Raw genomic sequence first — 16,985 nt, 5'->3', positions numbered from 1 at the left:
CTGATTTGTTTGCTCGGATTAAGGGGGCTAGTTGGTTCACCAAGATAGATCTTCGAGGGGCGTATAACCTTGTGCGTATTAAACAGGGTGATGAATGGAAAACAGCATTTAATATGCCCTAGGGCCATTTTGAGTACCTGGTGATGCCATTCGGGCTTTCTAATGCTCCATCTGTGTTTCAGTCCTTTATGCATGACATCTTCCGAAAGTATCTGGATAGATTCATGATTGTATATTTGGATGATATTTTGGTCTTTTCGGATGATTGGGAGTCTCATGTGAAGCAGGTCAGAATGGTATTCCAGGTCCTTTGTGCTAATTCATTGTTTGTGAAGGGGTCTAAATGTCTCTTCGGAGTTCAGAAGGTTTCCTTTTTGGGCTTCATTTTTTCCCCTTCTACTATCAAGATGGATCCTGTTAAAGTTCAGGCCATTTATGATTGGACTCAACCTACATCTGTGAAGAGTCTTCAGAAATTCCTGGGCTTTGCTAATTTTTACCGTCGCTTCATCGCTAATTTTTCTAGTGTGGTTAAACCTTTGACTGATTTGACAAAGAAAGGTGCTAATGTGGTGAATTGGTCCTCTGCGGCTGTTGAGGCTTTTCAGGAGCTGAAACGTCGTTTTTCTTCGGCCCCTGTGTTGCGTCAGCCAGATATTTTGCTCCCTTTTCAGGTCGAGGTTGGTGCTTCTGAGATTGGAGCAGGGGCTGTTTTGTCTCAAAGAAGTTCTGATGGCTCTGTGATGAAGCCTTGTGCCTTCTTTTCTAGAAAGTTTTCACCTGCTGAGCGTAATTATGATGTTGGCAATCGGGAGCTGCTGGCTATGAAGTGGGCATTCGAGGAGTGGCGACATTGGCTTGAGGGAGCCAAGTACCTCGTGGTGGTCTTGATGGATCACAAGAATATGACTTATCTCGAGTCTGCCAAGCGGTTGAATCCTAGACAGGCTCGATGGTCGCTGTTTTTCTCCTGTTTCAATTTTGTGGTCTCATACCTTCCAGGTTCTAAGAATGTGAAGGCGGATGTCCTTTCTAGGAGTTTTGTGCCTGATTCTCCGGGTGTCCCTGAGCCGGCTGGTATTCTCAAAGAGGGGGTAATTCTGTCTGCCATCTCCCCTGATTTGTGGCGGGTGCTGCAGGAGTTTCAGGCTGATAGACCTGACCGTTGTCCAGCAGAGAAACTGTTTGTCCCTGATAGATGGACTAGCAGAGTTATTTCTGAGGTTCATTGCTCGGTGTTGGCTGGTCATCCTGGGATTTTTGGTACCAGAGATTTGGTGGCTAGGTCCTTTTGGTGGCCTTCCTTGTCACGGGATGTGCGTTCTTTTGTGCAGTCCTGTGGGATTTGTTTTCGGGCTAAGCCCTGCTGTTCTCGTGCCAGTGGGTTGCTTTTGCCCTTGCCGGTCCCGAAAGGCCTTGGGCGCATGTTTCCATGGATTTTATTTCAGATCTTCCTGTCTCTCAAAGGATGGCTGTCATCTGGGTGGTTTGTGATCGCTTTTCTAAGATGGTCCATTTGGTACCCTTGCCTAAATTACCTTCCTCCTCTGATTTGGTGCCATTATTTTTTCAACATGTGGTTCGTTTGCATGGCATTCCGGAGAACATTGTGTCGGACAGAGGTTCCCAGTTTGTCTCTAGGTTTTGGCGCCCTTTTGTGCTAAGATGGGCATTGATTTGTCTTTTTCTTCGGCTTTCCATCTTCAGACAAATGGCCAAACCGAACAAACCAACCAGACTTTGGAAACCTATCTGAGATGCTTTGTTTCTGCTGATCAGGATGATTGGGTGACCTTCTTGCCATTGGCTGAGTTCGCCCTTAATAATCGGGCTAGTTCGGCTACTTTGGTTTCGCCTATTTTTTGCAATTCTGGTTTTCATCCTCGTTTTTCTTCAGGGCAGGTTGAGCCTTCTGACTGTCCTGGTGTGGATTCTGTGGTGGACAGGTTGCAGCAAATTTGGACTCATGTAGTGGATAATCTGACGTTGTCCCAGGAGAAGGCTCAACGTTTCGCTAACCGCCGTCGTTGTGTTGGTCCCCGACTTCGTGTTGGGGATTTGGTTTGGTTGTCTTCTCGTTATGTTCCTATGAAAGTTTCTTCTCCTAAGTTTAAGCCTCGTTTCATTGGTCCTTATAAGATTTCTGAAATTCTCAACCCTGTGTCATTTCGTTTGGTCCTTCCAGCTTCTTTTGCCATCCATAATGTGTTCCATAGGTCGTTGTTGCGGAGGTACGTGGCGCCTATGGTTCCCTCCGTTGATCCTCCTGCTCCGGTGTTGGTTGAGGGGGAGTTGGAGTATGTGGTGGAAAAAATTTTGGATTCTCGTATTTCGAGACGGAAGCTTCAGTACCTGGTTAAGTGGAAGTGCTATGGTCAGGAGGATAATTCCTGGGTTGTTGCCTCCGATGTCCATGCTGCCAATTTGGTTCGTGCCTTTCATTTGGCTCATCCTGATCGGCCTGGGGGCCCTGGTGAGGGTTTGGTGACCCCTCCTCAAGGGGGGGGTACTGTTGTGAATTCCGTTCTCAGACTCCCTCCTGTGGTCATGAATGGCATTTTGGTTAATTCTGCTCTTGCACTCCCTCTGGTGGCTTTGAGCGGAACTGCTGGTCACTGAGGTTGGCTTTCTCAGCTGCCCTCGTTTATTGCTAGGCTGGCTTCCCTATTTAACTCCACTCAGATCGTTACTTCATGCCAGCTGTCAATGTCTCAGTATTGGTTCAGATCTCTCTAGGACTTCTCTGAGGACCTGTCTACTCCAGCAGAAGCTAAGTCCTTGCTAGTTCATTTGTTGTTACTGCTTCCTGAATAGATTTCTTAGTACTGATAAATTCTAGTCCAGCTTGCTATCATGATATTCCCTTGCTAGCTGGAAGCTCTGGGGGTGCTGAGTTGCACCTCCACACCGTGAGTCGGTGTGGGGGTCTTTTTGCATACTCTGCGTGGTTTTTGTAGTTTTTTGTGCTGACCGCATAGTTCCCTTTTCTATCCTCTGACTATTTAGTGAGGTCTGGCCTCCTTTGCTAAAACCTGTTTCATTCCTGTGTTTGTGACTTTCCTCTTGACTCACAGTCAATATATGTGGGGGGCTGCCTTTTCCTTTGGGGAATTTCTCTGAGGCAAGGTTAGGCTTCTATTTCTATCTTTAGGGGTAGTTAGCTCTTAGGCTGTGAAGAGGCGTCTAGGGAGAGTTAGGTACGCTCCACGGCTATTTCTAGTGTGTGTGACAGGAGTAGGGTTTGCGGTCAGCAGAGTTCCCACTTCCCCAGAGCTTGTCCCGATTTCTGGTTTACTCATCAGGTCATTCCGGGTGCTCCTAACCACCAGGTCCATAACAGTCTTGTGCGCCTAAGAGACTGTACTTAAAAGAGAGACTTTATTAAATTGTGGCCAGAGAAGTTGCCAGACTTGGTAGATCTGTATAACCATATCCCGGTGAATTCTACCTACTGCACTCCAGCCTACATAATGAGAGTAAGACCTGGCAAACTACCTATTGACTTGGACATGGGATTCTTAACACCTGAAGTCACATCACCAGATGCAGACTGGGATTCAGAGCGGCAGCAGTGATACAGCAAAGTGCAAGAGTTTGTAAAGAGAAGTTTGTCTCAAGCAAGACAGAGGCAAGAGAGAAACTATAATCAACATGCCACTGCAATTTCCTTGTCACCTGGAGAACAAGCTCTAAAATGAAAAAGAAGAGTCCACAAGAGTCACCTCTGACCAAATACCACAGGTGGCGTCACAAACTTTTATTATTCAACTAACTCCTTTAAAGACCATCCTTTTAACATGGGTGCCCAGGGCCACGGACCGGGTCGCTGCCGCCGCTGTGACACATCCCTTTAAGTATCAGACCTGGTACCGAGTACCCCATGGCGGGCGTTACATTTATCTAGACAGTTGATGTTGATGTTATCTGAGGGGCAATCAATTTTTAGTTTCAGAGACTTGTAACTCTGATGAACTTATCCTCTGCAGTAAAGCTAATTATTTTACTTCCTTTCCCGTGGCTGTCACCAGGGTATGAATTTATAGTTTTCATGACTAAACTTGAAGATACCTTCAAAGTTCTAACAATTTTCTAGATTGACTGACCTTGATATTTCATAGTAATGATGAACTGTCAAAGTTTACATTTTTAATTGAGTGGTTCTTATTATATCCTGGCTTAGAAAAGTCATGTAATAGAGACTGTGTACCAACACTGCCTTTCCAAAACACAACAGATTGCCGCAGATGCTTTCTAAAGGCTTGTTCTTCCACAAATAAACTCTAAATGAGATAGACCTATTTATTGGAAGCCATTCCAGGTGACCACCTGATGAAGCAGCATGATAGAATGCCAAGGGGATGTAAAGCTGTCATGAGAGTAAAAGGGAGATACTTTGAGGTATCTAAGCTTAAACTCATATTCCGGTTTATATCAATGCAAAAAGCTACTGCGCTACTGCACAGCATACGATAGTGATTTATATTTGAGTAAAGACCGTCAACCACTGGAATTATCTGTATATAATGCCACATATACAGAAGCACTGTTCAGAGTTCGGTACTTACTAGAATGAATGAGTTGAAACTTCTATCTCAGCACTGGATACTGGCAAGGTCCTACTGGAGCGAGCAATGTTTTTTCAGGACTGTCCACCTGCTAGCATGTCTCCCTGGGGCTTACAAAAGTTGTACGAACACTGCTTGCTTTTGCTGGAAGCGCTGCCGCTGAGTATCTAAGCAATCAGGGAGCGTGGCAAGGGTGACGTCACTGGCACTTAGATTGGCTAGAAACCGATGCGCTTCGAAGGAGACGTGGTCCTTCTTCATCAGAGTATAGTTCACCCCAGTAAGCCACTTATTCATAGACTTGCTCCCTGGCATTGTGTATTAGTGACAGATGGAGTCAAACGCAAGAAAAAAGGGAAAACATAAGGAATTCCATAGAGTGTGAAGGATAGATAAAAAAAGGCATTTCTGGAGAATCCCAGATGAATAAATGTCAAATAAAAATGATTAAAAATTATATGTTTATTGAAATCTGTTTAAGGCTACGTTCACATTTGCGTTCGGCGCCGCAGCGTCGGGCGCCGCAGCGTCGCCGCATGCGTCATGCACCCCTATATTTAACATGGGGGCGCATGGACATGCGTTGTGATGCGTTTTTTGACACATGCGTCTTTTTGGGCGCACGCGTCGGGGCGCACAGGACGCAGCAAGTTGCATTTTTTGTGCGTCCTTTTTCATAGAAAAAAGGGCGCATGCGTCAAAAAACAATGCGTTTTGCATGCGTTTTGCATGCGTTGTGCGTTGCGTCGCCGATGCATCGTCGACGCAACACACAACAACGCAAATGTGAACGTAGCCTTAACTATTTTCATGGCCTAAAAAGTACTCTGTATGAGTTGGACTTGTATAGCAAAAGGTGTTGCCTGCAAGTGTAACAACATCCCTAACAATATAAGGGGTGTGTTGACTACATTTTTGTTTCCACTTCCATTTTATTAGAAATATAGCTTCTTTCAACCCTGAGCAATTAGTGAAAGGCCTCCATGCAGATGTTTTTCATTTTCATTTTCTTATTCCCTACAACAGCTGCAGCTTAAAAAAAATTGAATTGTTAAGCGCTGCGATTTATGTTGGCGCTATATAACTAAAGATTATTATTATTATTATTTTAAATAATTGTAATTTTTAATCATTTAAAAAAAATCTATATTTATTATGCATTTTATATGGAATATGTACTATTTTGGTCTGTGAGTCCAAGAGGCAATTATTCACTCTGATGCAGAAAATTTAGGAAGGTTGTTAGACTTGCAGGCTGCACCTTTTGCTATACAAGTGATACGTTTCACTGAGGCTATTAGCTTCAGTGATTTGAAACCAAGAAGTCTTCTCCAGCACACTGTGTTGAGAGGGGCTAATCGGCTATTTTGAGGGCTGGGTTTTTGTGGACAACCATAGAGCAGGTGGGAGGTTGCCCACCTTATCTCCAAAGGGTGTGACCTGAGGTTTAAATAGTCAGCCTCCAGAGGCATTCGGTGTGTCTCAAGAGGCTAACTCCAGACAATTGTTTGTGGTTGTGTTAACTGTGTGTATTTGCTAACCCTGAGCGGGCAGATCCCCGCTACCACAAGGACTGTGCTTTCTGCTATCACTTTGTTTTGTCTTCCTGTTTTTGGCCAAATGTGTTTATTTTTACTTCACCATGGATTATGCCGCATATATAATAAACTAGTGAAGCTCTTAAAGGGACATTGTTCTCATGTCTACCTCTGTGTACAGCTGAGGGAACCGATCTACCTCAACATATATGCAATTGACTCAGCTCATGTTTACTTATCTCCTCTATAAACCTAGGATTGGGTATGCTGAAACCTTACTTCCCTGCCATGTCAAATTCCCAGATTCCTGGAATCTGGATAAAAACAGCTTTAAGACATCCTGACATTTAAGACAGCTGGACATCCTTAAAAATTGATAAAAAACTATGGACCAACAAAACACCCAATCCTTCTGTCACATGATAGCAGCTATTGGGGATAAGTTGACCAATTTGGATATGAGGTTGCTGTGCTGTAATGAAGAATCCTTATGACCGAGATGAGTTGAAGGTTTTTATTTCCACAATGCGTTTCAACACTGGACTAGCGTCTTTTTCAATTGAAAAGAAAACAATTGCAACCATCCTGTGTGTAAGTGGAACTTTTGTATTTTGGATAACAGTTTTAGGAATATACCTGGTTAGAAATAGAAATACTGAGGTCATCTATTTCTTTCTGTGCAGCTTTATAACACATATCCATCTGTGATGCGCTGGTTTACGAGTGTGTCAGAAAAGGTGAACAGGAATGTAAATGAAATGCACGCATTCCTTCAAGAGACCTTCACCATCCACAGGGAACAACTGGACGTAAATGACCAGAGGAACCTTATCGACTCGTTCTTGGTGAAACAACGAGAGGTACTAAAATATGCACTGTTACATGTGTGATAGATCTGATCTTGTCGTCTGGCATAATTAACGTTTTAGAAGTGTCAATTTTGTAGTATTATAAATGGCACATGGTAGCTGGGGCTGTTGAAGATTACAAGAAACGGAAAAAGTAACTGTTGTGATAATTTTTATTTCATACATCAATAGTACACATGAAAATCTGTAATATATCTTATATTACATACCTGTTCCGGTATGCTTGTCTCCATTTCCTTCCCCTGAGTGTGCTGCCCTCTGTTGTGCTCTACTTTGGGTTTTAGAAAACTAAGAAAAAATGGAGTAGCAGCAAAGCATATTATATGAATAAACATACAAGTTTTATTAAAAAAAATCGCAGTAAAAATTATTTGGACAAAATACATGTAGAAATAGTACATATAAATGGAGGAGAAATGAAGGTATGCAAGGGGAAGGTGTAGGGTGAAAAAATGACTGTACCTGGGAAAGCTGGGAGAATGAATATCATTAATGCACATGGACAGTATTAAATAAGAGTCAGTGCAAGAATTAATAAAATGTACCCATGTGCCAATGCCACAACAAAAAACACAACAGCCCTTCAGAGGCTTACCCATGGTAGGTCCAGACCGTTGCAGCACACCCTGGCAGCCCCTGACTCGTTGACTTTTTCAATATCTACTCCCCTTTGAAAAAGCCAATATGCAAATACACACCTCCACCCCAGCACCAAGCATGGTGGAGGAGTTGGTTTTCTCCTGTCAGATAACTGCTCCTTCACCCAAATTCAACTGCTGCCTTCTACTATTCTCCCTTCTTTTAAGGTGCATTCTATGCACATCTACTCCCCCTCAAACCCACAACTGGATGTTATCTACCACCACCAAGGCCAGCAACCACCTTCTTCAATTACTTCACCACCTGGTTACTTCACTTCCTTTCTGTTGTCATCCCCACGATCGTCATGGGTAAGTTCAACATCCCCATTGAAACATCCCACTCAGCTGTCTCTAAGCTTTTATCTCTCACTTCCTCCTTCGGCCTCCCTCAATGTTCTTCCGCAGCCACTCACAAAGATGGCCATACACTGGACCTCATTTTCCCCCAACTCTGTTTCCTATCTAACCTCTCTAACTCACCTCTCCTTCTTTCTGACCACAACCTACTTACATACCCTTCTATCATACAGGTGAACCATCCCAGCTTCACAAACTTGCACACCATCACATAAATCTCAACCACCTTGATCTACACTCATTTTCTGAATCCCTTCTCCCTCTTGCAAATATAAATTCCTCAAACAATGCAGGTGCTGTTGCCACTTTGTATAACACCACAACAGCTGCAGCTCTCAAATCAGTCAACCCCCCCACACATACCAAAGCTTGTACAATCAACAGTCAGCCTTGGCCTGACTAAAGAACTGAGGCAGGCTTCCAGGGTTGCAGAGATGGAAAAGATCACATTCCAAAGAGCATTTCATCACTTTGAAACAGTACCTCTCTACTTTCAAATCCACACTCACTGCTGGAAAACAAACCTGTCATGATCTCAATGGCAAGAGAACATAGCATAAGCATATATAGGAACTAGCTCTTGGAAGATGGGAACTGAGCTGACCATGAACTAAACCTAACGCACAACTAGCAGTGGCCGGGTAGCATGCCTACGTTGATTCTAGATGCCCAGCCCAGCCGGAGGACTAAATAAAGCTAGCAGAGGAAAATATTAGTCCTAGCTCACCTCTAGAGAAATACCCCGAAAGGAGACAGAGGCCCCCCACATGTATTGGCGGTGAGTTGAGATGAAATAACAAACGTAGTATGAAAATAGGTTTAGCAAATTTGAGGTCCACTTACTACATAGCAGAAGACAGAAAGGACACTTTCATGGTCAGCTGAAAACCCTATCAAAAACACCATCCAGAAATTACTTTAAAACTCTGGCATTAACTCATAACACCAGAGTGGCAATTCCCGTTCACAAGAGCTTTCCAGACACAGTAACGAAACTACAGCTGTGAACTGGAACAAAATGCAAAAACAAACATGGACAAGAGTCCAACTTATCTAGTAGTTGTCTAGGAGCAGGAACAAGCACAGAGAGGCTTCTGATAACATTGTTGACCGGCAAGAAACTAACAGAGCAGCAAGGTTATATAGCGACTCCCACATCTTGATGGGAACAGGTGAACAGAGAAGATGAAGACACCAGTTCAATTCCACCAGTAGCCACCGGGGGAGCCCAGAATCCAAATTCACAACAGTACCCCCCCCTCAAGGAGGGGGCACCGAACCCTCACCAGAACCACCAGGGCGATCAGGATGGGCCCTATGAAAGGCACGAACCAGATCGGAGGCATGAACATCAGATGCATTCACCCAAGAATTATCCTCCTGGCCGTATCCCTTCCACTTGACCAGATACTGGAGTCTCCGTCTGGAAACACGAGAGTCCAAAATTTTCTCCACAACGTACTCCAACTCACCCTCAACCAACACCGGAGCAGGAGGCTCAACGGAAGGCACAACCGGTACCTCATACCTGCGCAATAATGACCGATGAAAAACGTTATGAATAGAAAAGGATGCAGGGAGGTCCAAACGGAAGGAAACAGGGTTAAGAATCTCCAATATCTTATACGGGCCGATAAACCGAGGCTTAAACTTAGGAGAAGAGACCCTCATAGGGACAAAACGAGAAGACAACCACACCAAATCCCCAACAGAAAGCCGAGGACCAACACGACGGTGGCGGTTGGCAAAAAGCTGAGTCTTCTCCTGGGACAACCTCAAATTGTCCACCACCTGCCCCCAGATCTGATGCAATCTCTCCACCACAGCATCCACTCCAGGACAATCCGAAGATTCCACCTGACCAGAGGAAAATCGAGGATGAAACCCCGAATTACAGAAAAACGGGGACACCAAAGTGGCAGAGCTGGCCCGATTATTGAGAGCGAACTCCGCCAATGGCAAAAAAGCAACCCAATCATCCTGGTCAGCAGACACAAAACACCTCAGATATGTCTCCAGGGTCTGATTAATCCGCTCGGTCTGGCCATTCGTCTGAGGATGGAAAGCGGACGAAAAAGATAAATCTATGCCCATCCTAGCACAGAATGCCCGCCAAAATCTAGACACGAATTGGGTCCCTCTGTCAGAAACGATATTCTCAGGAATACCATGCAAACGAACAACATTTTGAAAAAACAGAGGAACCAACTCGGAAGAAGAAGGTAACTTGGGCAGAGGAACCAAATGGACCATCTTAGAAAAACGGTCACACACCACCCAGATGACAGACATCTTCTGAGAAACAGGCAGATCTGAAATAAAATCCATCGAGATGTGCGTCCAAGGCCTCTTAGGAATAGGCAAGGGCAACAATAATCCACTAGCCCGAGAACAACAAGGCTTGGCCCGAGCACAAACGTCACAAGACTGCACAAAGCCTCGCACATCTCGTGACAGGGAAGGCCACCAGAAGGACCTTGCCACCAAATCCCTGGTACCAAAAATGCCAGGATGACCTGCCAACGCAGAAGAATGAACCTCAGAGATGACTCTACTGGTCCAATCATCAGGAACAAACAGTTTATCAGGTGGGCAACGATCAGGTCTCTCCGCCTGAAACTCCTGCAAGGCCCGCCGCAGGTCTGGAGAAACGGCTGACAATACCACTCCATCCTTTAGGATACCTGTGGGCTCAGAGTTACCAGGCGAGTCAGGCTCAAAACTCCTAGAAAGGGCATCCGCCTTAACATTCTTAGAACCCGGTAGGTATGACACCACAAAATTAAACCGAGAGAAAAATAATGACCAGCGCGCCTGTCTAGGATTCAGGCGCCTGGCGGTCTCAAGATAAATCAAATTTTTGTGGTCAGTCAATACCACCACCTGATGTCTGGCCCCCTCAAGCCAATGGCGCCACTCCTCAAAAGCCCACTTCATGGCCAAAAGCTCCCGATTCCCAACATCATAATTCCGCTCAGCGGGCAAAAATTTACGGGAAAAGAAGGCACAAGGCCTCATCACGGAGCAGTCAGAACTTTTCTGCGACAACACTGCCCCAGCTCCGATCTCAGAAGCGTCGACCTCAACCTGAAAAGGTAGAGCAACATCAGGCTGACGCAACACAGGGGCAGAGGAAAAACGGCGCTTAAGCTCCCGAAAGGCCTCCACAGCATCAGGGGACCAATCAGCAACATCAGCACCCTTCTTAGTCAAATCGGTCAATGGCTTGGCAATATCCGAAAAACCAGCAATAAATCGACGATAAAAGTTAGCAAAGCCCAAAAATTTCTGAAGACTCTTAAGAGAAGAGGGCTGCGTCCAATCACAAATAGCTTGAACCTTGACAGGATCCATTTCAATGGAAGAGGGGGAAAAAATATATCCCAAAAAGGAAATCCTCTGTACCCCAAAAACACACTTAGAACCCTTCACACACAAAGAATTAGACCGCAAAACCTGAAAAACCCTCCTGACTTGCTGGACATGAGAGTCCCAGTCATCCGAAAAAATCAGAATATCATCCAGATACACAATCATAAATTTATCCAAATAATCGCGAAAAATATCATGCATAAAGGACTGGAAAACTGACGGAGCATTAGAAAGACCAAAAGGCATCACTAAATACTCAAAGTGGCCCTCGGGCGTATTAAATGCGGTTTTCCACTCATCCCCCTGCCTGATTCGCACCAAATTATACGCCCCACGAAGGTCAATCTTAGAGAACCACTTGGCCCCCTTTATGCGAGCAAACAAATCAGTCAGCAACGGCAATGGGTATTGATATTTAACAGTGATTTTATTCAAAAGCCGATAATCAATACATGGTCTCAAAGAGCCGTCTTTTTTTGACACAAAGAAAAAACCGGCTCCTAAGGGAGATGACGATGGACGAATATGTCCCTTTTCCAAGGACTCCTTTATATATTCTCGCATAGCAGCATGTTCAGGCACAGACAGTTTAAATAAACGACCCTTTGGGTATTTACTACCCGGGATTAAATCTATGGCACAATCGCACTCTCGGTGCGGAGGTAACGAACCAAGCTTGGATTCTTCAAAGACGTCACGATAGTCAGACAGGAACTCAGGAATTTCAGAGGGAATGGATGATGAAATGGAAACCACAGGTACATCCCCATGAGCCCCCTTACATCCCCAGCTCAACACAGACATAGCTCTCCAGTCGAGGACTGGGTTGTGAGATTGCAGCCAAGGCAATCCTAGCACCAAATCATCATGTAGATTATACAGCACCAGAAAGCGAATAATCTCCTGGTGATCCGGATTAATACGCATAGTTACTTGTGTCCAGTATTGTGGTTTATTATTAGCCAATGGGGTGGAGTCAATCCCCTTCAGAGGAATAGGAGTCTCCAAAGGCTCTAAATCATACCCACAGCGTTTGGCAAAGGACCAATCCATAAGACTCAAAGCGGCGCCAGAGTCGACATAGGCGTCCGTGGTAATAGATGACAAAGAGCAAATCAGGGTCACAGATAGAATAAATTTAGACGGTAAGGTGCAAATGGAAACAGATTTACCAAGCTTTTTAGTGCGCTTAGAGCATGCTGATATAACATGAGTAGAATCACCACAATAGAAACACAACCCATTTTTCCGTCTAAAATTCTGCCGCTCGCTTCGGGACAGAATTCTATCACACTGCATACTCTCTGGCGACTTCTCAGTGGACACCGCCAGATGGTGCACTGGTTTGCGCTCCCGCAAACGCCTATCGATCTGAATAGCCATTGTCATGGACTCATTCAGACCCGCAGGCACAGGGAACCCCACCATAACATCCTTAATGGCATCAGAGAGACCCTCTCTGAAAGTCGCCGCCAGGGCGCACTCATTCCACTGAGTAAGCACAGACCATTTACGGAATCTTTGGCAGTAAATTTCCGCTTCATCTTGCCCCTGAGATAGGGACATCAAAGTTTTTTCTGCCTGAAGCTCCAAATGAGGTTCGTCATAAAGCAACCCCAAGGCCAGAAAAAACGCATCCACATTGAGCAACGCAGGATCCCCTGGTGTCAATGAAAAAGCCCAGTCTTGAGGGTCGCCCCGGAGCAAGGAAATCACAATCCTGACCTGCTGTGCAGGGTCTCCGGCAGAGCGAGATTTCAGAGACAAAAATAATTTGCAATTATTTCGAAAATTCTGAAACCCGGATCTATTCCCCGAGAAAAATTCCGGCAAAGGAATTCTCGGCTCAAATACAGGTGCATGACAAACAAAATCTTGCAAATTTTGTACCTTCGTGGCGAGATTATTCAAACCTGCAGTTACACTCTGAAGATCCATTACAAACAGGTGGACACAGAGCCATTCAAGGGTTAAGAGGAGGTAAGAAGCAGCTAGACAGCAATTAAGGGCTAGGCAGCAAAACTCTGAGGGGAAAAAAAAAAAAATTTCCCTTCAACACTTCTTTTTCTCCTGCTTCAGCCCAAACAATTAACACTTTGCGGGCCGGTCAAACTGTCATGATCTCAATGGCAAGAGAACATAGCATAAGCATATATAGGAACTAGCTCTTGGAAGATGGGAACTGAGCTGACCATGAACTAAACCTAACGCACAACTAGCAGTGGCCGGGTAGCATGCCTACGTTGATTCTAGATGCCCAGCCCAGCCGGAGGACTAAATAAAGCTAGCAGAGGAAAATATTAGTCCTAGCTCACCTCTAGAGAAATACCCCGAAAGGAGACAGAGGCCCCCCACATGTATTGGCGGTGAGTTGAGATGAAATAACAAACGTAGTATGAAAATAGGTTTAGCAAATTTGAGGTCCACTTACTACATAGCAGAAGACAGAAAGGACACTTTCATGGTCAGCTGAAAACCCTATCAAAAACACCATCCAGAAATTACTTTAAAACTCTGGCATTAACTCATAACACCAGAGTGGCAATTCCCGTTCACAAGAGCTTTCCAGACACAGTAACGAAACTACAGCTGTGAACTGGAACAAAATGCAAAAACAAACATGGACAAGAGTCCAACTTATCTAGTAGTTGTCTAGGAGCAGGAACAAGCACAGAGAGGCTTCTGATAACATTGTTGACCGGCAAGAAACTAACAGAGCAGCAAGGTTATATAGCGACTCCCACATCTTGATGGGAACAGGTGAACAGAGAAGATGAAGACACCAGTTCAATTCCACCAGTAGCCACCGGGGGAGCCCAGAATCCAAATTCACAACACAAACCTACTTCTCATCTCTCATATGCTCCGTGTCTCACAACCCTAAACAGCTATTCCCCAAACAACCCCTCCCTCTCCTTTCATTTCAGATGAAGACTTTGCCTCATTGTTCAAGCAGAAGATTAATAACATCAGACAAAGCTTTTGCCTAATGTCTCCAAAGCTCCTCCTAACAAGTACTCAGCCCTCCTCCTCCAATACAAACTTCTCCACCATTACGGAATATCAATTTTTCTGTCTACTTTTCATATCACATCTCACCACCTGTTTACTTGACTCAATCCCTTCCCACCTCATAGCAAACTTCACCACAGTCTGAGTCCCAACCATAACTAATATTTTCAACCTGTCACTAACAACTGGTGTCTTCCCCTCATTCTTCGAACATGACTCGATCGCATCCATCCTTAAAAAGCCCTCTTGCCTGACTAAAGTCACCAATGACATACTAACTAAATTTAAGCGACAGTACTCTGTCCTCCTACTACTGCACCTGTCCTTTGCCTTCAACACAGTGGATCATTCCCTCTTACTACAATTTCTCTGATCTCTTGACATGACAAACTTGGCCCTATCTTGGATTTCATAATACCTTACAGACCGGACATTTAACATCTCCCGCTCATACATCACCTCCTCATCTTGCCACCTATCTGTCGGTGTCCCCCAAGGTTCAGTTCTAGGACCCCTGCTCATCTTCATCTACACCTTTGGTCTGGGACAGCTCATAGAGTCTCGTGGCTTTCAATATCACCGCTATGCTGATGACACACAGATTTACCTCTCTGATCCCGATATCACCTCCTTATTAACCAGAATCCCATAAAGTCTGTCCTCTATTTCATCTTTTTTCTCTGCTAGATTTCAAAAACTTAACATGGATAATACAGAAATAATTATCTTTCCCCATCTCACTCAACTCCCCAATAGATCTATCCATCAAAGTCAATGGCTTCCCACTCTACCCGCTCACGTAAGCTCATTGCCTCAGGGTAACCCTTGACTCTGATCTCTCCTTCAAACCACATATCCAAGCTCTTACCACTTCAGGTGACTACAACTCAAAAAGATTTCCCAGATCCTCACATTCCTTAACCAAGAATCTGCAAAAACACGAGTGCATGTCCTCATCAACTTCCACCTTGACTACTGCAAACTACTGCTTTGTGGCCTCCCCTCTAACAATCTAGTACCCCTCCAATCTATCCTAAACTACGCTACCCAACTAATCTACCTATCCCCCGCTTATGTCCTGCTGCTACCCCATAACATTCTGTAGCACATACAATCCTGGGAGACTAAGATGCTCTGTATAAAAGATGAGCGATATTTTCTGCATTTATAGAGTAGGGATTGGAAGGTCAGAGTTCACAGCGCTTACGGCCTAGGGACAAAAAAGACACTACAGCTGGAAAAACAAGTAGATGACGGTATTATTGATCCAAGTGCGATATGGCAGATCATTGGATCGCACTCGGACCAATGTTAGTCTGTGGGACCATGACCATGTACAATTTCATTCTTGGACAGTGCCAGTCCGAATAAAAAATCTATGCATGCCTGAGCATGATCCAATATTCGGATCGCAGTTGGCCATGCAAGCCAATGAGTCCATGGAAAACATAGGACCGCACTTGGATGACATCCAAGGGCAATCCAATTTCTGTTGACTGACAGAATGGAGAAGATGGAGAAGTTTATTTTCTCCATTTTCACCTCATCAGAGAGAATGGAATCACGCTGTGATCAAAGTCTGTTAAAACTCTGATAAGAAAGTGATTTTCATAATAAATCAAACTCTCTAGGACGAGAGAAAATACGGGTTACTGCACCTCCTCTTAGTAACATCAGTTGTATCAATAGCTACACCGAGATACGAAAGGTGGTGTCAGAGGATGAATGATTGATGCATTCAAGTATCCACACATTTCTTTTCATATTTGCAATGCAAAAGCTTGGGTTTAATCTCCCCCTCACCCACCTTTTTACTCTTTCTACCTCTTTTTCTCTTTTCTCTCTTCCTTTCTTTTTCTCTCTCTCTTTCCTTTTTACAAAAATTCAATTGGCTTGGAAGTCAAACTGTTATCAACTGTTATAACGCGAATGATTTAAAGCAATGCTAAAAATGTTGGTTTTACTACCAAGTTCAGTTTAGAAGCTGCTTTGATCTGCTGATTTGGCAAGAATCCATGTCCAAACAATATTTACACTCTCCTATTGTTAGCTTCTCTGCCCCCCTCCTCCATGCTCCATGTTTGTAACTAATGTTTGAGTTTGGATTCTTGCTAGAGCAGCAATTCAAAGTGGCTTCTCAAAGAACATGTTTTTGGTGTATTATATACATTAGGAAAAACCAAATCCTAAATTATACTTCACCAATGAAAACCTAACAATCCTGGTGTCGGATCTCTTTGATGCTGGCATGGAAACAACCTCAACCACCCTGAGATGGGGCCTTCTACTGATGATGAAGTATCCAGAAATCCAAAGTAAGAGACCCACTTTATGTGTGGGAATGTATCATTTTTACTTCAATTTGCTTTTTCTAATTAAAGTCAGAGAGTAATACACATTCTTTTCTCATTATCTGTATTTACATTATTTTCTGTGGATGATTATTGTGGCAGCCATATTCCCTCAACTGTGCTCCGCAGGTCAGAGATTTTTAAAACACCAGCTAGATATGCCTTGCCCTCTTTGAACACCTCATAAGAAGAGAGCAAACACTCAAGAAGGACATTATGGTCGTAAGAATAGAGGGAACCAGACGAAGAGGAAGTCCAGCATTCCGGTGGCTCAATACTA

At 44.2% G+C, this 16,985-nt stretch overlaps 1 protein-coding gene across 1 annotated transcript in view; it reads left to right on the top strand.

The window, feature by feature from the left end:
• The window catches only part of LOC143808685 (cytochrome P450 2K1-like), a 64,697-nt gene that overhangs the window by 35,715 nt on the left and 11,997 nt on the right, over positions 1-16,985 (top strand). The window contains exons 6-7 of the mRNA XM_077291595.1: positions 6,787-6,963; positions 16,528-16,669. Of these exons, the coding sequence (XP_077147710.1) occupies positions 6,787-6,963; positions 16,528-16,669 (319 nt within the window). The remainder of the gene's footprint in view (positions 1-6,786; positions 6,964-16,527; positions 16,670-16,985) is intronic.

The sequence above is a fragment of the Ranitomeya variabilis genome, chromosome 2, assembly GCF_051348905.1.
Source record: "Ranitomeya variabilis isolate aRanVar5 chromosome 2, aRanVar5.hap1, whole genome shotgun sequence".
NCBI classification, from domain to species: domain Eukaryota; kingdom Metazoa; phylum Chordata; class Amphibia; order Anura; family Dendrobatidae; genus Ranitomeya; species Ranitomeya variabilis.
Note: the sequence above shows the minus strand (reverse complement) of the source record. Positions and strands in the feature narration are given on the sequence as shown.